The following is a 22,281-nucleotide window of genomic DNA, read 5'->3' on the forward strand; positions in this document are numbered from 1 at the left end:
AGCGAGCAGAGAGTCAATTCCAAAAGCAGCATGCAGGACGCAGCGCTGCCCAGAGCCCAGGCCCACTGCTTTGGGCACTGTAACCATGGGTCATAAATCAGAGTCTACGAAGCTTCCCCTCATAAGAAGAGCTCGTGAGAGTCTCTTGAGAATTTTTTTGTCTCAAGACTTTTACTTCCCAGGTTCAGGGAGTGTATGGCTGGACTCCTTGCCTCTCACCCCAGATGTGCTAGTTTCGTTTTCAGCCTTTAAGCAAGGAGGAGCCAGTGCTGCAAGGCGTGTGTTCTTGTTTCATTTCGGTTGCAGTACCCAAAGCAACTTTGCGGAGGAAAAGATGTACTTGACTCACACTGCCAGGTACATCATTGAGGGAAGTCAGGGCAGGACCTCAAGGGAGACCTTGGAACCAAACCCGTAGAGGGATGCTGCCTGCTGGCTCATTCACAAGCTCATGTGATTAACTTTCTACTACAACCCAGGACTGTCTGCCCAGGGATGGTACTGCTCACAGTGGGTCCGACCCTTCTACATCAATTAGCAAGAAGACAATGTCCCACAGACATGCATACAGGCCAGTCTGATCTGGGCAATCCTCAGATGAGACTCCCTTCTCTGATGTTTCTAGACTGTTTCAAGTTGACAGCTGATGCTAACTAGGACAGTGAGTTTATCTTTTGTTTTCCCTCTTCCTTTTTTATTTAAGTTAGAAACAAGTTTGTTTCACATGTCAATCCCAGGTCCCTCTCCCTCCCCTCCTCCCCATCCCTCCCCACCAGGCCCCCCAGTCCCCCACCCAATCTCCACTCCGATCCCCAGAGAGGGTGAGGCCCTCCATGGTGGATCTCCAGAGTCTGTCATGTCATCCAGGGTAGGGTAAGCCCCTGTCTTACTTCTGTTGTTTCTTGCCAGGACCACAGCAGCAAGAAAAGTAGCTAATTTGCTGGCCAAGGTGTGTTTCTGTTTGCAAAACAGTCAATCAGACTCACTGGCCAAACTAAAACTAGTTGGTGGCACTGGAAGTCTGGGTGGTGTTTGCTGGAGTGAGCGAGCCTAGGTGAGGCATCCAGAACCTGACTGTTATGGTTTTGGTTTTTGGTTGTTGTTGTTGTTTTGTTTTGTTTTATTTATTTATTTTTTTGGTTTTTGTATTTTATTTATTTATTTATTTGCTTTTTTGAGCTAGGGTTTCTCTGTGTAGCAGCCCTGGCTGTCCCAGAGCTTGCTTTGTAGACCAGGCTGGCTTCTGCCTCCCGGGTGCTGGGATTACTGGTATGCACCACCACTGCTCCATTGTGTTTTGATATGAGCAGTGGTCCTATGCGTTCACCTCACAGTGATCCATCCATCTATATCATAGTGGGTTCTTTTCCCATTGGTTTTCAGTTTTTAAAATCTTGCATTAGAATATCATTTGTCCAGGTTACTGAGCATTTATAGGGTTGTGATAATCCATAAACTTTGTGCATGAGTCAGTGTCTCACTGGTGTTCACCTTAATCTGAATTATGAAGGCCATGTTTTCCAATATCCACCCCACTGTGTCCTATGTATTTCCAACCCTATCAAACCCTTGCTGTGCAGCTGGGAGGTGACAGCTACCCCTGTTTCTCTCCTCTCTTGTCTCGCTGCTCCCATTACTACTTCTCACTGGCTGGACCTGAATGGGCACCACAGTGCAGAAGTGTGGCACACAGGAGGGAGGGGACAGTCCTGAAAGCAGGCTCCCGAAGTCCAGCTCGTTAGCTCTGACTCTCCCCCAGGTCTGCCTTCCACGTTCCCACCAGCCCTCCCAACCTCCTGAGATTCTCTGTTGGGGAGAAAACTCTCTCAAATGTGAGCCTTCCCACAGCAGCCATGAGACTGAATGTATCACCCTTAGTGTTTGCACAATACCCTCAACTCTCCACATTCTCAAAGACAACAGGTAACACAGTGAGGCGGACACACCCGGAGGTGACCCTTTGTACCCTTTTAGGGAAGGGTTTAACTTCTAATCTGGAGGGGACAGGATGCCCCAGGACTCCGGGACATTGTGTGAGGCTATTAGTAGCTACTGAGGCTCTTAGTCACGCAGCTGCAAGATTAGCCTGTCAACAGCCTGAGGGACTTGGACATGAATTTTCCCCGTCATGTCTTTGGATGAAAAGAGGCACAGATCACACTAACCTAAACCGTGAGCGTCTGAGCAAAGGACCCGGTGGGGCTAACAAGCACAAGCAGCTGGGCTCCCCTCATTAATGTCATTTTATTCCTCTTATGTAGACAGGTCGGTCAGGGCAGGGGCTCCCATAGATTCCTCTGGAAACTGTCAAGATGCTGGGAAAATGAATGCAAAGCTGGCATAGATTGGGATGCCCACAGTTTGGATTTTCAAGACCTGAGATAAGAAACAAAACAGAACAAATGATCATTTCAGGATGAGGCTGCTGTGCCCACAACAGCTGCCTGTTCCTGGTTCCCAGTTCTGGCTACAGCAGAGTAGCCTATGGAGAGTACAGCTAAACAAAATTTAGGCAGAGTTTGCGTCCAGTAAAGTGTATAAATCTTTGGGAGTTGTCCCAAGGCCACACCTGTGCTGTCACCTGATCAAGGTGAAGCACACTTTGGCCCAGCCTGTCCCCTCATCCCCCAAGAGCATAGCTGTGATGATTCCAGTCCCCCACCCCCACCCCCACCCCAGGAAACACCTTGGGAGGTCTTTATACGCAATAAACCCCCGCCTGTGAAGCATTTGTTCTCACCACTTTTGTGGCCTCCTGATCCCCAACAGGGGCAGCTCAAAGCCTCAGGTGATTCTAATGTGTCTCCAAGGTCTGGCCAGAGAATGATTCTGTGGTTTGTCATTCAGTAACATTCCAAATAGGGCACCAGCATGAGCCCCAACCTCAAACCCACAGCCCAGAGAGCCCCTTTGTGTTTCTCTGGCTATTTGGGGACTGCCTGCCAGGCAGGTACTACGCCTGCCTGGATGTTGGTACCACCCTAGGGTTGACTGGGTTCTGTCCTCCTGGGTTAGCCCGAGGGAGGCAGGTAGCCTGAGAAGAATTTCAGAGGAATGGATGGACTGCGGCACCTGACATCGATACATAAATACCTATTGACATCATTTACAATATGAGTCTGCTGTGCCCCTGATTTGATGTGTTAGCCACTTCCACAAGTACTGCTGTTCGTTTTAGACAGTTTTTCTTTGGCATTATTTGGATCATGCTCATCCTTACGAAACTGAAAACAATCATCTGATAGATCACTAGTGGCTTGAAGACAGGACTGCCCAAAAAGGGGTGAGGGAGGAAAGGAGTCAAAAACAAACAGAAGAGAAAGAGAAAATTCAGGCAAGGGGGATGCTCACATGGCTTTTGCAGCCCGGCTTGGCGAACCCAAACTTCTGCGTGATCTGGTTTGTCCTGAACTCCTGCCACCTGCCATCCACCAGCGTCTGGGCTCTGATCTCATACTTCACCAGGCGCTCAGCTCTCAGGCTGATAGCACTGTGCTCACAGATGGGGGTGGGGCAGTCCAAGTCCGTATGTCTTATCCTCTGCGAAGAGAATGGCCCATCCTGTGTAACCCATTATGCACAGATTGATGATTTGACTTCCAAGACAGACAAGTTGAACCCTTACTTCATCAAGAGGTCATATGACATGAAAGGGAAGTCACTCAGAGTTGACGGCCTCATTTACCAGTACCGACCTCCCCAGCTGGTTGCGAAAATCACATGGCATCAAACGCATGAGTGTGAACAGTGCTTTACAACATAGTCTGTATGAATGATGAACTAATGATTCCTCAATCCCCCATATCAATCATCTGGCCCTGGGTGGCTGCTTCAAAGGCATGCCTTTCCCGTACTCCTGTTTCTTACCTGCATAGAAAAACTGTAAGAGGTAGTATCATGTTTGATTCCCTTTATCTCAAAGAAGTATCCATACATAGAAATCCTTTCCGAGTAAGTGGTATATTCCTACATTGGGAAGGAGAAGCAAACAAGTGAAAGGGGAAATTCCATCCATATTCAAAGGCAAAAGGATGCAGCAAAAATTAGAGTGAAAAAAAAACTGTCACTGCTTAGAAACAGCTACTAACTTCTTCCAACATTTCTAATCATTATTTTTTGCAAGATTCTTTGGGGAGAAATAATGAGTTAGGTAAGGTCTTAAATGACCCATGTGCTGCTGTGCATTTTGTTTCAATGTGATGGAACTATGAGGCATGCCATACTATTATGCCAAAAGATCCACTTTAGTGGGTCTCTGCAGTCAGGTACTGGCTCAGTCTCCCAGATGATAGACTTAGGTCCCAAGTCCCTAAAACATGAATTGTTTTATGATCCCTGATAACTACCTTAAAGAAATCATGCAGCAGATATATATGCATGTATTCTATTGCAAGAAGCCCACCACAGAGCCTAGCCACCAACCCCAGACCATGTCCTATGGTTGAGCACTGAGATGCCTCCCACTGCAGCTTCTTGGCCAACCATGGTTTGATTGAGATCCTCTGAACCAGCTACCAGAATGAGGCAGGTCTTGCAACCTGGACTGGAGATTGCAGAGCTTTTGGTAGCTGTTAATCCTTGTATGTGGGTGCATGTGTATGTGTGTGTGTGGTCGGGGGGATATGGTTAGTCCATGGTTTCCCCAGATGTTTCCTGCTTTTAGGAAGAAAACTTTCAACTCCCAGGAAATCTCTTCATCCTGGAAAACGTGGAATTGTTGGTCACCCTAGTGGGAAAATTTGGATCACACACATCAGATTGCTGACTGGACTGTCCCAGCCCTCTGTTGTATGAATTCCATCTCCTAGGAGTTTGATAGCTCTACTTCCAGAGGTCATAGTGCTTGTGGGTGGCCCCATAGACCTCCTTCGCTCAGCATAGAAAGGGTAGCCCTTCCCCTTGGTTGGGTCAAGTTTTCCGTACCTGTCTAAAGAGCAGCCCAAACCTCATGGCTTGTGTAGAAAGATCTTTCAGATGGATCATGTTGCCCCCACTCTCCAGCTGGAAGGGAAACACACACAGCTTACCTGATGAATTTACCATCCCTTTGCACTTCTTATCCACCCACTCCTGGATCTCCAGGTCCCATGGTTTTATCTTCAGACATTTACTGAAAACCTACCATATCCAAGTACTGTTCCCAATGTTTCCAGAGTATATAGAGGAGAGAGGAAAATGGCTAAGTATTGTGCCCAGGGGAATGAAAGAGGGACATCAATAGCATCCTCATGAGAATGACCATGGTCACAAATTGAAGAGTGAGCAGGACTCTTGCATGACATTCCACAGAGAAGACTGGAAAGTGGGTGTGGACCTCAGGAGCATGAGGAAGGATTGGGCAGGGTCAGAGGACGGGAAGATGGAGCTGGGAACTTTCGACAGTCTCTTTGGCCACGTTTAGAGAGGAGTTCTGAATTATGTCCCTGAGTAGCAAGAGCTTTCCGTGGAGTTGTCCTCTACTGTGCAGGGAGAAGGGCACTTGGAGGGCTGGTTCCAGCATCACAATAAGTACTTGTAGAGCTGGCTGAATTTTAACTTATGACTCAGGCATCTTCAGAACTTGAACACTGCCCCACTTCATCTCTGAAAATGCGCCACTGGAAATGTACAAGAAGCAGGCCAGTTCATATGGACAGTCCACAAACACTCATGTTTGCCAGTCATCGAAGAAATGCATATTTAAAGATGAAATGTCATTGTTCCCTCTTCAATTAACAAAAGTCGTTTGAAATTTAAATGCTCCCATGCTGCCAAGTGTGTGTACAATGGGGTGAGTTCATTTCTTTCTGGGGGTAGAGTCGTTTATTATTTATTATTAATATGTACCAGGAACAAAACTGTACGTATGCTATAGAGGCAGCATTTCTACTGTGGAGAATCTCCTACAAGCAAATAATTCAAAGTACAGAAAAATAAACTATTATGTGAAAACATGATCCCTATTGGAAGGCAGTAGAGACAATGAAATCTTTTGTTTTTGTTTTTGAAGACAGGGTTTCTCTGTATTATTTTGGAGCTTGCCCTGGAACTCGCTTTGTAGACCAGGCTGGCTTCAAACTCACAGAAATCCACCTGCCTCTGCCTCTGGAGTGCTGGGATTAAAGGCGTGTCCCACCAACGCCCAGCTGAGACAATTAAATGTTAACAGTGCCTGTTGATTTGGGGATGGTCTGAAGGAGTTCTTTTCTCTGTAGTTTGAACAGTTTCAATAATAAGCACATTCATATGTGTCTACTAGGGCCTGGGTTTGGAGGAATGTATGACCATAGAGCTCTTCAACCCTGGCTAAACCTTCAGATCAGAGGCCGTGTGGGACCTTGCCCTCCCCCCTTCCCCTGGAGGAGGCTTCAGATATGCCCTGAACTCAGAGGCCCAGAGATGTCTACCGAGGAACTTATCTCCAGAAAAAGCAAAGCTGAGGAGGCAAGACAATTTGGTAGTTGCTTCCTTGAGAAGTCGACTCACTGTGTGATAATGGTCAGCTGTAACCCGGATCAGCCAGGACTCAGGGAAGAAATTAATGTGCCTTAACTCTTCCAGATCCTTGCCTTAGAAAAACATAAGGGGAAGTGGTTACAGGCTTGTTCATAATACAACCTCAAATGTCTGACTTATAGAAAGAAAAAGGGAGCCATCAGGCAAGCAGAAAGGGTCAGTTTCCTTTGAGTGTTTGTTGATAAAATGGGAGGCCGTTACCTAAGAATCACTATGGTTGTATGCAGAAGCCATTTATTTTTTATTACATACTCCAAATATATTCTTAAACAAAAAACAACTTAAATAAAAACAACTTGCAGGACCAATGAATTAGCCCAGTGAACAGAGTGCTTGTCATACATGTGTAAGGATTTGAAGTTCTGGGTGGACACCTGTAGTCCCAGAGCTGGGGAGGCAGAGAGGAGATCCCTGGAGCAAGTTGGCTAGCTAGACCAGCCCAACTAGTGAGAGACTCTTCCTCAATATGTAAGGTGGAGAATGTTCCTGTGTGTGTCATAAAGGGGAATTGAAAGCTCTGTTCCCAAGCCTGTTTGTGGTACCACATCAGTTTAGCCAATTATAAAGCCAATAAATGGCAGTGACCTCTTCTGGCCTCATACTCTGCTCAGTATTAACCGCAGGAGGGGACAGGAAATAAAGCTGAGGTTAACATGCATAGCCTGAGCGTGTTAGAAACCAGAGGCAGAGTAGCTCACAGATGGGTGGAAAGAAGAGAGCCAGGCTTAGCTATGCTTTGCATCAAACTTTGAGCAGAAGTAACTGAAGACTTCTAAAGAACTGATGTCTAGCTGATAAAGAAGCTAGGCGCACAATACAGAATCCGGGAAGCCCGTATTTCTTTCTCTGGAGAAGAACTTCAAGCATTTCAACTGCTGGGACCAATAGTTCCAACAGTTGAAATGCTTTTTAAAAGAGAGCCAATTTTTCTCCCAAACTGCCAAACAAGTGACCTAGAAGCTAGTCCCATGCAGCAGCAGGTGACTCAATTAGATAGCAAGAAAACAGCCTTGGGCGTGGGTATATTACACAGTTCAGGTGGTAGAGTACTTGACTAGCATGCATAACTCAACAGGGTCAGATCCCCAGCACCACATAAATGGAGTGTAGGGAAACATCTACACTCCTAGTACTTGGGAGATGGAGGCAGGAGGACCAGAAGTTCAAAGTCATCCTTGACTACATACTGAGTTTGAGGCTAGCCTGGGGTAAATGATACTCTGCCTCAAGAAAAAGGAAAGAAATGGGGGACGGGCTGTTGGGGGTGACACAGGCCTGTAATCCTGGCACTCAGGAAGCGAAGGCAGGAAAAATCACAGGTGTGAAGCCAGCCTTGGCTCTCAACTAGACACACTTGGAGGATGGACCCTCAATTGAAGACTTGCTTCCATCAGAGTGGTATGTGGGTATGTCTGTGTGGGCATTTTCTTGACTGCTAATTGATGTAGGAGGGTCTGGTCCACTCTGGTTGGTGCTGTCCTTAGACATGTGAACCTGGGTCTCATGAGAAAGCTAGCTGAATGTGAACCTGGGAATAAGCAGGTAAGCAACTTTCCCCAATGGTTCCTTTCTCTGCTTCTGCTTGAGATCCTGCCCTGACTTCTCTCACCAATAGGCCTAGAAGTGGAAGCCAAATATACCTTTCCTCCCTAACTTGCTTTTGGTCATGATGTTTATCGCAACGACAGAAAGCAAACTATTATAGACTTTTCTACCCATCGTGCCATGCATGGAACTTCTGGTTATCCCCCATTTTATAGGTGTGGCTTCTGAGACAGAAGTCATACATCTTAGGAGTGACAATCCCAGGGAGCATTCCGGTGGCAACATTTCCTGGGGTTTCATCCCAAACAGCCTTCCCATGCAGATGGTGACACTTACCACTGGTGATGCCATGCAGACGTAGGCAGAGGAAGAGTGGTGTCCAGGCCTGTCCTGCATTTTGTTCCAGAAAGCAGCACTTCTTGGGAAAGCTTGGAAGAGAAGAGTAGAGAGCCTTCAGAAAACTCTTCTCTGGAATGTATGAGCTACTGAAAGCCATGACTAGTAGTTTCCCCAGCAGGACTAGGCAAGGCAGAAGTGTGGAAGGAGGGACCACTTAGATTATAAAAAGAGAGCTGTGCATACACTAGATGCCCAGAACACACATTTTGAATGATTGACAGCAACATATGCCATTCACAGGACATTTTTCTACATTTTCTTCTTTGACTTTCACAAATCTTTGGAACAGACAAGGTAAGTTCTGTCAGCTCTATTTTACAGAGAACTGAGTGTTGGCCAGGCCTAGAACCCCAGAACTGAACATTTGACTTCTTAACAGATACTGCCCTTGCAGTAAGAACCAAATTAGGCCTTTGAAAGCATTGATGGTAGAATTAGGAAGAACCTGAGAGCCAACTATAGGTCCCTGGTTTCACTACCAGTTCTGCGATGACCTTGTCAGTGTTCGTGCTGATTAATTGCAACACAGAATGAAGGTCAGAAACAGGTAGAGAAGGTCAGATTCCCAAGGGAAAGATGTAAAGATGTGCACATGGAGATTCACACCTACCACCCTTGACATAAGGGTGATCAGTGAGCTGCAGCTTGAATACAGCAGCTGCAACCACAGCAGGGAAAGGCCAGGCCTAGAGGGAAGCACTTGGGCCAAAAGGGCTGCCAGCCAGGCCCTCTCTGCACAACCATCCTGTCTCAGAGAACTGGGGAAGAGCTTTGAGACAAGCATTTAAATTCCTGTGGGAAAATGGCGAGGACACACACTGTTACGGCTGGTCTGAGAGGTCATGATCAGCTCATCAGCCAACCAATATGGGGGCCTGGAGTCAGGCACACCATGATCTACTCCTGGCCTATCAGTCATGTGACTGAGCCGGTCTGAGCTTAATTCTCCTCTGTGGAGACAAGAGTCATATGTGTCTCCTAGGTTGAATGGGAGAAGCTGAGGTGACAGTGCTTGGGAAGAACCTGGCACAGCTGCTGGAACCTAGCAAAGTCATCTGTACCTGGTAATTCATCATCACTGCTGTCTAAACTCACAGAGATCCACCTACCCGGCAGCCTCTGGTTTTCTGAACTCTCAAAAGGCCTGTGGGGTGTGACCTACACTCTGGAACTAATCAACCTCACTTTTCGACTATGACTTGGTGACATCCTCTGTCTAGCCCAGCACCTTCCTGCCTGTCTTGATGGTGACAGCAAACTTCCATCTGATGTCATACAATAGGAGCAGGTGGGCTGCTGAGTCTGGGGACCTCCTGCCTGACTATGCTGATGAATTCCAGGTCTTGTACCACCTGTTTTCCCAGCCACTGTGCTCTGTCCATGCATGGACCTCATTTGGCACTTGGTTTTCAGGAGCAAATTGTCTAAGGTTCCTCAACCCTCAGGGATTGACCCCTTGGGGAAGATAGTTCCTGGAAACTAAACACAAACAGGTCACCTTTGGGTCCTGTTTTCAAGGTGTGTTCTTCCCAGACATCCAGAAAGGTGGTGTTCGAAGCAAATCCCCTTCTGAGGTTACAGACTGTAAATTTAAGATCATTCCAGCCACGGTTTTCTTGCTTCCTCCTTTCCAGCATCTGCTGGAGTCAGCTTCCCTTCCTAACGAGTAAGTGTGAGGCTCAGGGCTCCACTGGCCCTGCATTTCAAAATTGAGCTGAGGTACAGACCTGAGGATTCTGACATGTGCTGTACCATGGAGGAATCTGGAGATGTTATATGTGGGTGTATCAGTTACTTTTTATTTGTTTGTTTGTTGCCATGGCAACACCTGACAGAAGCAGCTGAAAGGAGAAAACTGTAATTCAGTGCAGAAGACCTAGACACCTTATGGGATCAAAGAGGCAGGAAATGGCCTCTTTACTCCTAACCCTAACATGGGGTAAACAACACAGTTCCACGGTGGTCCAAAGGTGCCAAGGCTGCTCAATTCCTTCTGCCCAGGGCTTCATGGGTCCCTCTCTTCAACTCACATCTGGGACATGAGCATGGTCACTTCCATGTATCAGGGTTTGGTTTCTGGTCCAAGGCTCTACTGAAGTAAATGGCAGATGTGGGATGTAGACCAAGGGCCTCTACCAACCTGCACCTTAGGCTTCCCCTATCTAGGCTCTAGAAAGGAAGAGATTTGTGTCTGTTTTGCTTCTTCCTTCCTATGGTGCCTTTTGCAGTACCCAGCACTTATCTTGCAATGTGCTGGATGGGTTGACCAAAATGATCTGGTTCTGCCAACCTTCCACTCCCCCACTCACCCAGTGTGTGCAGTAGGAACCCCAGTGGTGCAGGTTCTTCTACAAGGATGTGTGTGTGACTGCCTCTGCATCCACATAGCCTGGTCTGCTGTCCCCATGCTCTTCTGTCAAGCCAAGCCCCATCAGCTTCCTGATTGTGAAGACAGCTCTTGACAATTGTTCAAAAGGGGAGACTGAGCAAGATTCACCTGAATTTGGTCTAATGACAGCCACAGCTGCCCCTTTGAAGGACCTCCTACATCCAGGCTCCTCATGATCCTTCCATCTCTCTAGGACATTGTACAGTATCTTACTGCTTCTCTAGATTCTGAAACCCAAGAAGCTACTTGGAGAAGTAGAAGGCTGGGAAAGACTCAGACCCACAATACCCAGGGACCTGAGAAGGAGACTCAGGCTCCAGAGGGCTACACTGAAGGGAAACTGAGGCAGAAGCTTCAGTCAGAGCAAGACAAGGCATGGGATGGGAAGGACTCGTGGAGCTGGATGCTTAGACATCCTTGTCCCAGAATATGCTATCACCCCACCCACACCCCTGGCTGAGGATCTGCGGAGCTGTTCTAAGAGACAACAGCTTAATAATGCACACTGGGTCTGGTCACACAGGTGTAATCATATGTGAAAATTCTCTTAGGGGCTGTGCGCTTTTCCACACAGATATCCTACAGTTTAGTTTCCAAAATTACTTCAGGGGCTGGAGAGATGGCTCAGCAGTTAAGGGCTCTGGCTGGTCTTCCAGAGGCTCTGGGTTTGATTCTCAGTATCCTCATGACAGCTCACAACTTCCTTTAACTTCAATCCTAGGGGATCTCATACCATCTTCTGTAAGTACTGCATACATGTGGAACATGCAAACACAATTCAGACAAACTCCTTATACACATAAACAAATGAATAAATGAATAAATTTTGCAATATATATAGTTTTTTTTCTTGACTGAGTTTCTCTGTGTAGCCCTGGCTATTCTGGAACTCACTATGTAGACTAGACTGCCTCTGCCTCCCAAGTGGGATTAAAAGTGTGTGACACCACCACCCAGCAATAAATAATACTTTAAATGGGCTTTGATGTTTCCTGCTTTGGTCATTATCAAGCATGTGGGCTTTACTAGCTGATTGGTTAACTTTTGTCAACTTGAAAGAAACCAGACTCACCCAGGCAGTGACAACCTCACCAGAGGAATTGCCTCCATCAGATTGGCTTGTAGGCACATCTGTGGGACATTTGCTTGATTAACAGTTGATGTGGGAGCATCCAGGACACTGTGGGCAGTGCCACCCCTGGGTAAGTGGTCCTGGGTCATGTAAGAAAGCAATCTGGGCAAGCTAGCAAGCATGGTTCCATCATGGTCTCTGCATGATGGCCTATAACCTGAAAGCTAAAATCAGCCCTTCTCTCTCCAGGTTTCTTTTGGTCCATATTTTATCACAGCATCAGGAAAGCGAACGAATAAAGCAGCTTTCCCGGATTCTCCAGTAAGTGATTGGAATGGGGACTTTTCCTCGGTGGAGGAAAGCATCAGCTTTGTTTACATATGCTTTCCTATAAGGAGATGTTAAGGTTCATTCTAGATAGTCTGGACAGCCTGTCTACTTTCCCAAAATAATCACCGGGAAGCAACAGCCTGTAAGGTGCCAACGTGTGTCTGCCTGCATACTTATGTGCATGTGTGTATAAGTGTGTGCACACATATGTATGCATGTGTGTGTATTGCATGTGTGTGTGCCCATGTGTGCTTATGTGGGAGCATAGGCTCCCTTCCTACACTGGTGTACTTAGCAAAAAAAGCACCTGGCTGAATCGAGAAACCTTCTATCAGTGTACAAGTCACATGTTACACATTCAGGAAGTATTTGGTGAGTGAATGAAACATTTTGTAGCAGTCCGTGAGGGAAAGGAAATGGAGTGCAAATAGGTCAGACATAAATATCTACATTTGCCTCTATCCTTTCTTAGGACAAGGCTGGAACAGGTGAGAAGGGACCTATGTGACTGCTGCACTTGGTTACTGTTCCTAAACTCCTTTAGGATGCCTAGCCGGCCAGACTGCTCCCACAGCTGCAGCTCTGCCTCCTCGCTGGTAGGCTGCCCACGCTTGCACTCTAGTATTTAAGCAGCTTGTCTCACTGCTGCCACATTCTGACAGTCTCACATTGGAGGTCCCCATAATGCGGGTCCTCAGTGTCCACTCCGTTTCTTCTCAAGAAGATGGCCTAAGATCACTGTCATTTAAGTGATTTCACCAATGTGCACCCTGCCCCAGTTGAAGGTGCTCTCCTCACTGCTAAGGTTGGGCCAGTGGGATGACTTGGATACAGGTGAATAGCAGTCCCAAGGAAAACTGAAGGACATAGGGTTTGGGGCAATGTTGGGTGGATAGAAGTGTGAGATTTGGAGTCAATTGCGAGTCAGTATGCTGAGAAATGGCTATGTGCACTACGCACTGCAAAGGAGGACCATGGGCCAGCTCCATGAAGCTCATCCTTGGTAGAGGGGTCCACACTTCAACTCCCTTCTAGCACATTTTCCTCACACCTGAACCACAGCTCAATGAGTCACTACATGATAGCTCACTCCCTATCTCCCTGTGTGAAGACAAGAGCTGGCCTGCAACCAAGTGGTAATTTTCCCTGGTGGGCATGACTCATTGGAAAGAGTGTCTTTGGGATATTAAAATAGGGGGAAAGTGGGACTAAAACATTTGGGTTCCAAGCAAATTATATAGAAACAGAGCACAGCACACACAATTCTGCCACAAATAAAGCTTTCCCCAAATAACAAGACAAGAAAAGAACAGGGTTTGCAGTTAGCACAGTACCCAGATGTTCCAGGAATGGATGAGATATATCAAAACAATACAGATGAAACTTGGCTCAAACAGGTTACTTTGCTCATTAATATGTGAAGACATACTTATCTGCTAAGCTCCCATGTGCAAAGAACATGCCTCATTGTGCCAAGAGGCCTGGATTCCTGTTCCTATGGGGACATGGGACAGAGAAGAAAGTAAGGTTGCCCATGGCTCCCTTTCTAGAGCAGACTCTTTGCAGCTTCTTGGGGTCACCACACTTATCCACCACCTTGGATGATATGGATGCTGATTTCACATTTAATATGGAAGTGTTACAGTTTGCTCTTAAATACTATCCCTAAGCTCATGGGTTAGACCTGGTCACTAGGGATGGAGAAGCCTTCAGGTTTGGGCACAATGGGAGGAAATGAGGCTTCTATCTGCTCTAGGAAGAGATATTATGACCCTAATCCTTTCTTTCTTTTTGCTTCCTGGTCACCATGAAGTGAGCTGATTGGTACCCACAACACAAGCCCAAAGGTAATGGGGCTGGTCAACCATTGAAACCCTTGCCCCTGAGCCAGAATAGACCTTAACTTGAGGAAATGGCTCAGCAGGTAAAGTGCTCACCATGCAAGTATGAGGACCTGAGTTTGGACCCTTAGAACCCATGAGAAGTCAGGCTTAGTAGCACATGTGTCTGTAACCCAGTGCTCCTGTGGAGCGACAGGAGGCAGAGACAGGAGAACCCCCGGAAATATGATGACCAGCTCACCTGTTGCATCTAATAGCAAACAAGAGACTCTGTCTCAAACAAGGCAGAGTGAAGACCAACACCCAAGGTTGGCCTCCACGTGTGTTCTGTGGCACACACATCCCTGCACTCACACATAAGCCTGTGTGCACACATACACCTTCCACACTTACCACACACATACATACCACACACATATACTCACACCCTCCACACATACAATACACATGTACATGTACATACATACAAGCAAACACCACACACATACACATGAGAGAGAGAGAGAAAGAGAGGGGGGGAGGGAGAGAAGGATTAAAATGAACAAAAACCCTTCAGTATTCTGCAGATAAAATGAATAGAAAGCTTTCTCGGGAGTGCACAGTAAGACACTCTTAAAGGGTACACAGTATTATCACTCTATTAGTTTTTACTTGAATGTTGAGATACACTAATTTTAGGTCATTTAAGGCAAGAGAGTATCAGAAACTACATTCATGCTAGTAAACTTCTGCCCATTCAAATGCTTTTCATTTTTCCAGAAAACCCAGAATATTATATACTATCTATCTGTATTTAAATGAAAACGTCTGACCTTATGTTTTAGGTCAGTGTAGCATGGTCATTTTCCTTTCTGCATAATGGTTGTTACCAGACCCACCAGCCCCCCAAACATGTGGATATCCCATGGCAAAACACCTGTGTGCCATTGACTCTTCTGAGTGGTTTGAAGCATTCTGTCGCCACAGGCTTCACCCCATGCTCTTCAGGTGATGCTAATGAAAACCATATTATAGATGCTTTCCCCCTCACAATATTTTAAGCAAAACAGATAGATATAGAGACAGCTCAGCGAGTAAAAGCCCTGCTACTAAACCTGCCAACCTGAGTTTGGGTCTCAGGGATTCCCACAGTGGAAGGAGATAACTGATCTCTGCAAGTCATCCTCCAACACCCCCGTGCATTTGCAGTATGCACACCCGTACAACGAATAAGTAAATGATTAGCTAATTAATTGAAAGGGTTTAAACCAAGATGCATACATTTTATCCATCAACGTGAAGGTGCATTACCTGCTAAAATATGCCAGCATGGTCTCGTGGATTGGAATCACCTGGACCTTGCAGTTCAGCTGCAGGTAAACCCACATGAGTAAGGTTTTCAGGAGGTGTAACTCACTGAAGGTGAACAACCTGGTCAAAATGGCAGATGGAGAAGACACATCAGGACTAGGAGGGACAGGCCACTGGGAAGAAAAAGAAGAGGTTGAATCCAGTCTGGGGGTGAGACGAAGTTAGCCGGAGTCTGTAAGTGGTCTCAGACAGTGAGATGCTGAGTAACTTGTTCAGGGCAACTCAACTCAGCCAATGGAGAACTAGGAACCAGATGCTGGGCTCTGAACTCTCAGCTACCCGCCATGCTGTTACTGGAGTGATGTTCTCAAGGGTGAGCTCTCAATAAATGCTACGTTCTCAAGTCATTACAGGTTTTAACTGTAATCCTATAGCATAAGCCTATGCCATTGAGAGAGATGCACTTGGCTTTGATAGCTGTTGAAGTTGGTCCTAGTATTGTATTTAACATTTAAATTTGTGTTCATTTTGGCTCTTTGCATTAATCTTAATTTTTATCAATTGCACACAGATATTTATATCTTAATATGTCAGGCTATTCAGTCAGCCATTATCCCCTTCTCGCCTGCTAAATTTTGCAGCCAAAGTGAGTGTCTCATTGGCCTCACTGGACCTTGGCCTGGCTTGAGGCTGAAATGAATAACTTATCTCAGGTCACACTGTCCTGGGCTCAGACCCAAGCATGGGTCCGGAACCTCTGGGGTATGGCTGTGATCGCTCAGCTGTGAAAGGGCAATCCTAGTCACTTCTCAGAATGGCAGTGGTGAAGACCAGAGGAGAGGACTCATTGTGTAAGTGTCCAGTTGTTGCTCTAGCTGTCTGAGGGCAGCTTAGGAGGACACAAATTCATCATGGTTCTGGAGGCTAGAAATACAAAAGGGACTTTGCTGGGCTCTCATCATGGTGGGAACAGGATCGGTTAGTCCTTCCTGGAGGCTTTAGGGAGAATCTTTCCCCTGCCTGTTTTGGCACCTGGAAAGCTCTGTCACCCCCAGCTTTGGCTCCTTCTTTGGCTGAGCCAGCAATGCAGTATCCTCTAACTCCCCTCTCTCTGACTCCTATACCCCAGGGTAACCTCGAATTTTGAAGTCAGCTAATTAGCGACCTTCAGCTCACCTTTGTCATGTACTCTGACATAGTCACAGGTTCCGGGGATTATGTAGGCATCCTTGAGCCATTACTATGCTGACCACACACAGATAAAGTGCTCAGGGCAGTGCCCGGCACATGACAATGTGCTCAGCAATGGCAGGTCTTATTCAAAGTGACAGTGATGGCTCCTGGTTCCAGAGCCCAAGCTGTGGCCAAAGGAGCAAGAGACATCACCTCAAGAACCCACGATGCCACATAGTGTAATGACACATGCCTTTAGTCCTGGCACTTGGGAGGCAGAGGCAGGTGTATCTCTGTGACTTTGAGGCCAGCCCGGTCTATACAGTGAGCCAGGACAGTCAGAGTAACATAGTGGGGAAAAAAAAAAAGCTCACTATATCCAAAGCCACTGCAGCTATCTCCAAGGCCTCGGGCTTCTGCTGGCTCAACTATCAAAGGAACTGTTTCAACACTTCTTAAACCCACTGATATTTCTAGTATCAGACCCTGGTTATAAAATATGGCATAGTTTCTTCATTCCCCACCTCAAGGAGTAATTGTAGGTGAAAACCAAGTTAAGTCATGTCTCTAAAAGAGAATACAAATGCAACCCTCCCACCTCACACACTATTTCTGGACACGATATAATTGCTTCGTTCTTTTTATTTGTTTCCAGGCCACCTACAGATACCCTGTCTTGAGTCTGGCCAGACAGATCCAAGTTGGTCACTGTCTAGGCCACAGCAACAAGGCAGGAAAGGGTGGTACTTCTTAGAGGCAGATGCCACATCCCCATAGAGAATTTAGTCCACTGGGTGGAGGGATCTGATTGTGTGGCTTCCAGAGTAGATGCTGCACTTGTGGCCTTCAAGTCTAGAACGTTTCTTGAGATCTTACGAAGGACAAGTCAGAAATAGCAAGAGGGATGGTCTGGGCTCCATCACTCAGATCCTGGCTTTTAGTAAGACATTTGCTGAAGTTGAGGTCTCTGTGTTTAGGACAGCATCAGTCTCTAAAAGCCATTTCCAGGCATATCCAACCTGCAGCCCCAAATGCTTCATGGACCCAGGAGAGTGATGAGTACAGTCTGATATAAAATCATAAAATTTTTGAAAACATTGTGAGGTTTTTTTGTTTTGCTTTTTAGCAATTTCATTGCACACTTCTTGAACATTGTAGATGACAATGCTGTCTCAATGTCAGCTGCATATGACATGGCTGCGTTAGCCCCTGCAGGAAGTAACCGCAAGGAGAACATTCACACACACTTTTTAATTAATCCAAGAGCTTTGGAGACTTCAATGCAGATGGAACTCAGTCTCCCACGCTGTGCTGCGCATGTTCCCTGGTGTCTGCTTGCAGCCACCTCAGCGTAACTGATCCTTGTTCTTTAGGAGAAAATCGCTGTCATGCATAAGACGTTGTCTTCTTGTTCTATTTGTCAAGGAAAATGCTGTGCATAAACAATAAACCTTCTTTCTGAACACTGACCTTGGAGAAAGCCACACCCACATGAACGGGCTATGAACAAGGATATCCATTGTTGTTCTGTTTGTCATAGCAAAAAAAAAAAAAAACTAAATAAAATGAAAGGCCTTTAGAAGAGGAATGAAGAAGAGATGGTTGTGGACTTATTCCATAGAACCCTGCACAGCACTCAGAATTAGAAATTCCGACTAAACGCATCAGCCTGGGTTGGAAGGGAGCACAATGCCCAGCTGTGAGTAGGTTGTGATACCTCCCTACCACTATAAGAGTGCTGATTTGCAAGACAAGATAATGCATTCTTTGTGGATGTACTAGCATGCAGATAGAGTTCACAAACGTGATCGGGGATGCCTGCAGGCATCCTCTTGTTTTCAGGAATGGAATAGCACTGAGGAAAAGAGGAGAGCTGTTGGTAATATTTTATTGCTTGTTTTGTTTTGTTTTTTGAGACAGGGTCTCACTATGTAGCCCTGGCTGGCCTGGAGCTTACTATATAGACAAGGCTAGCTTCAAACTCACAGAGATCTACCTGCCTCTGATTCCTGAGTGCTGGGTTTAAAGGTATGTGGGTCACCACTCCCAGGCTGATATTTTTCTTTCTTTCCTTCTTTCTTTCTTTCTGTCCTGGAACTCACTCTGTAGACCAGGCTGGCCTTGAACTCAGAGACCCACCTGCCTCTCCCTCCTGAGAACTGGGATTGAAGTTGTGCACCACCAACGCCCAGCAATTTATTTCTTAATTTATGATAAAATGTTACTATCTGTTCATTTAGAGCAGTTAATGTTTTGTTTTCTGTATAAAAACTTGTACAGTAAAATGGACCAGAGAGATGTCTGGGCAGATAAAGGGGCTTGTTGCCAAGTCTGATGAGCTAAATTCATTCCCTGTGACCCATGGTTGAAAAAGAGAACTGATTCTCATAGGCTGTCCTCTGTGTGCTGGGATATGTGTATGCACACACACACACACACACACACACACAAATTTTAATGTTTTAGTAAAAAGTAGATCAAAATTCTTATTGATCTTGACCATCATCAGTAAAGGAACTGGTCTCAAAGTTATATTAGAGTCTGATGATGGCCATGGCTCCAGGGAGCTCTAACCTGGGTTCAAATCCAGCTCATCTGTGTGTGGGGTGGCAGAAGGGGAAACACAGTGTTGACTGACACTTCATTTCCCAGGTAAAAACTGTAGGTGAAAGAACCCAGCACACTGGGCTGCTGTGGCGATGAGCCCTCTGGATACCCACTCAGCATGTTCTGTGTTTGACAAGTGCTCAGTAGTTGGGAGGCATTGTTATGTTTGCCAGAGGTATATATGAATACAGATCTCACATGTTCTGATATGTGTAGAGACCAGAGAACAGCTCTGGGCACTCACTCAGCTCTCACCTTCTACCTTGTTGAGGCAGTAACTCCCTTGTTTCTACTGCACTCTGTACCCCAGGCTATCCCTTGAGCTTTTAGGTTTCCACCGCCCATCTCATAGCAGGAGTGCTGGGATTACAGATGTGTGCCTACCACATCCAGTTTTTTACTTGGGTTCTGGGGATGAACTAGGGTCATCAGGCTTGCACAGCAAGCACTTTTTACCTGCTAAGCCATTCTCACCGTGTTTTTTTTCTTCAGGGAACTCATGAGATTCTGAGCCTCCCTGGGTCACAGATAGGAGGCAGGGGATATTGGAAAACCGCTATGCTCACCACTATACCACCAACGCGGATGAAGCAGAGGATCTTGGAAACAGAAGGACTGGACCGGACCCTCTGTTGCAGAGTACCGTCTTGTGTAGATGGGAACTAGATAGTCCTCTGGGCTTCCAGGAACACAGAACTTGGAATGAGGTTTTCATAAATTAGACTTAGAAGAGCAAGGGTCACCTGGTGGTGACCTCTACATGGAAAATGAACTGAGAACCATATTCTAGGCAAACAAATTAAGCCCAGAGGCCCAGGAGGCCAGGAAAAGTGTATATTTGTATATAGTTTGCAAAATGGAAAGTCAAACCAAAAAGATGAGGTCAAGGTCAGAGAGAAAATGCTGGACAGCCTGGAGGTAAAGGCTTCTACTAAGAAAGGCTAGTGAACCTTGTGCCTTTCTCACAGTCTGGGCAGCAGGGGGTGAAGTGACAGTGGGTAGCTAACACATTAGCTGAGTGGGGCCCAGGAATGCTCCATCCCTAGCTGTGTGTGTGTGTGTGTGTGTGTGTGTGTGTGTGTGTGTGTGTGCGCGCACGCATGCGTGTGTGCATGTGTGCACGCTCCATGCTTCCTACTCTGGGCTCACACAACCTCTCAGGACTCACATCCCAGGCCTGGTTTACCTCTTTCTGGGAGGCCTCACTTCCATCATGAATAGGAGAGGGTGTCATGATGGAGACAGGATGTGGTCCCAGGAGCCCTGTCTAGCTCTCTGCTCTAAGAGGTAGTGACTTGCACAGTGTCAGGTTGGGGGTACTGAAAGGGTAAGCAGGCAGTACAGCGCCTGGTGAAAGTGTATTGGATGTGGAAAGTGGGGGTGCCAACCCTTCTCAACAAATACCCTGACAAGAGACCCTCTGGTCGGATTACATTTATTTTTTAATTTCCTTTATATGTGTATGTATGTGTGTGTAGAGGCCAGAAATTGACGTTAAGTGTTTTCCTCAATCACTCTCTGCCTCATTTTCTGAGAGGGCCTCTCGCTGGCCTGACGCTTGCTGACTGAGGTAGGCTGAAGACTAAGTGTGCTCCTGGGATCCATCTGGCTCTGCCTTCCCAGCATGGAATTGCAGATGGGAGCTTCTGTGACCACTGAAGAGCGAGATCAACTTAAGAGGAAGTGAGGAGCCTGGGCTGAGTGAGTCTTTGTCTACTTCAGGCCGTGTGAGCTGAGGATGTAGGCTCCTAGGCAGTAAACCCTGGCCTTTCTGCACAGGTGCCTCCTGCACCCAGCCAGAAGGACAGGAACTAGTTCCCACCTCACGTCTGCCAGGCTGGCAAGTCTAGACACTTGACACGTAATGCTCTGGAACTATTTTCCTGCCTGGTGAGCATGGTGTCAGGCCTGTGCCATAACCAATGTTCTAGTTGTAGTCAGATGTTTTTTTCCCCACTTTTTCAGTGAAATGTTACCGGTGTGGGACAGCTCAGCCTTTCCAAGGGAGGGAGGGATGCGGTTATGTAATGTCTAAGGAAGCCATGTTTACACGTTCTCCAATTTTCTGACCTTTGCTTTGGTGGAGGCTGAAGTGGAGGGTGGTGGGTATGAGAGTGAGAAAAATCTAGGGGACCAGGGCAGAGTGTCTGGGGCCCACCAGTGCCCTGCTGCTCTCGAGCTGGCTTCTGGGATCTTCTTGGATAATGGTGTCCCTCAATACCAGGGCCCTGCCTTGCCGCCCTCCTTCCTCGCTCATTTGAGGGCATTGGGTATCACTTGGTAAATCTAAATCATGGAATAGGCTATTCATCCTGCATGGAGCAGTACACACACTCATGGAGGCTAACAGAGGCCAACTAAGGGCATCAAGTGTCTTCTATCATCACTGTATGTATGCATTATTCCTTTGAGACAGGGTCTCTCCCTGGTCCGGAAGCTCACATTTTTCTTCTAGCCTGGCAACCAGCAAGCTCTAGAAATACCACCCCCTGTCTCTACCACCCTACAACCCTGGAGTTATGGGCATGCATGGGTCCATGCTTTGTTTGTTATTGGATGCTGGGATCTGAACTCAAGTCCTCATAGTTGTACAAAAGGCACTTTTACTAGCGGAGCTATCTCTGTAACCCCTCTATATAGAATTTCTAAAGTAAGGATTTTTTTGCCACATAAACATGACAAACATTTGTGTTTTTAATTTTACTACTAGTATTTCTTTAAAGTAGAATATGATTTCCACCTTTGAAAATTACTCAAAGGGAACATGTCTCTAGAAAATGTCTGTGGGCACCAAGAGCCGTCTAAAAGAAGTCCCAAAGAGACTTGATGTTCTAGTTGCCTTTCTGTTGCTGTGACACAACACCATGGGCAAGAGCAATTCAGGGAGGCAAAGGGTTTATTTCAGTTGACACTTCTAGGTCACAGTCCATCAGTGAGAGCTCGAGCGTGAAATGAAGCGGAAACCATGGAGGAACACTGCCTATTCTCTCTCCCTCTCCCTCCTCCCCCTCTGTCTGTCTCTGTTTGTCTGTCTCTGTCTCTGTCTCTCTTTCTCTGTTACTCTCTCTCTCCCTCTCCCTCCTCCCCCTCTGTCTGTCTCTGTCTCTGATTGTCTGTCTCTGTCTCTCTGTCTCTGTTAC

General features: G+C 46.5%; 1 protein-coding gene across 2 annotated transcripts in view; it reads right to left on the reverse strand.

Moving 5' to 3' along the window:
• Positions 1-2,227: 2,227 nt before the first annotated feature.
• The window catches only part of Btbd16 (BTB domain containing 16), a 44,199-nt gene continuing 24,145 nt past the window's right edge, over positions 2,228-22,281 (reverse strand). For both annotated transcript variants that reach the window (XM_040752946.1, XM_040752944.1), the window contains exons 10-16: positions 15,362-15,481; positions 8,377-8,468; positions 6,466-6,548; positions 4,924-5,001; positions 3,868-3,966; positions 3,352-3,540; positions 2,228-2,376 (exon numbers count right to left, since the gene is read on the reverse strand). In XM_040752946.1, the coding sequence (XP_040608880.1) occupies positions 2,308-2,376; positions 3,352-3,540; positions 3,868-3,966; positions 4,924-5,001; positions 6,466-6,548; positions 8,377-8,468; positions 15,362-15,481 (730 nt within the window). In that variant the 3' untranslated portion in view covers positions 2,228-2,307. The remainder of the gene's footprint in view (positions 2,377-3,351; positions 3,541-3,867; positions 3,967-4,923; positions 5,002-6,465; positions 6,549-8,376; positions 8,469-15,361; positions 15,482-22,281) is intronic.

This window comes from Mesocricetus auratus, unplaced genomic scaffold, assembly GCF_017639785.1.
Source record: "Mesocricetus auratus isolate SY011 unplaced genomic scaffold, BCM_Maur_2.0 Super-Scaffold_4256, whole genome shotgun sequence".
NCBI classification, from domain to species: domain Eukaryota; kingdom Metazoa; phylum Chordata; class Mammalia; order Rodentia; family Cricetidae; genus Mesocricetus; species Mesocricetus auratus.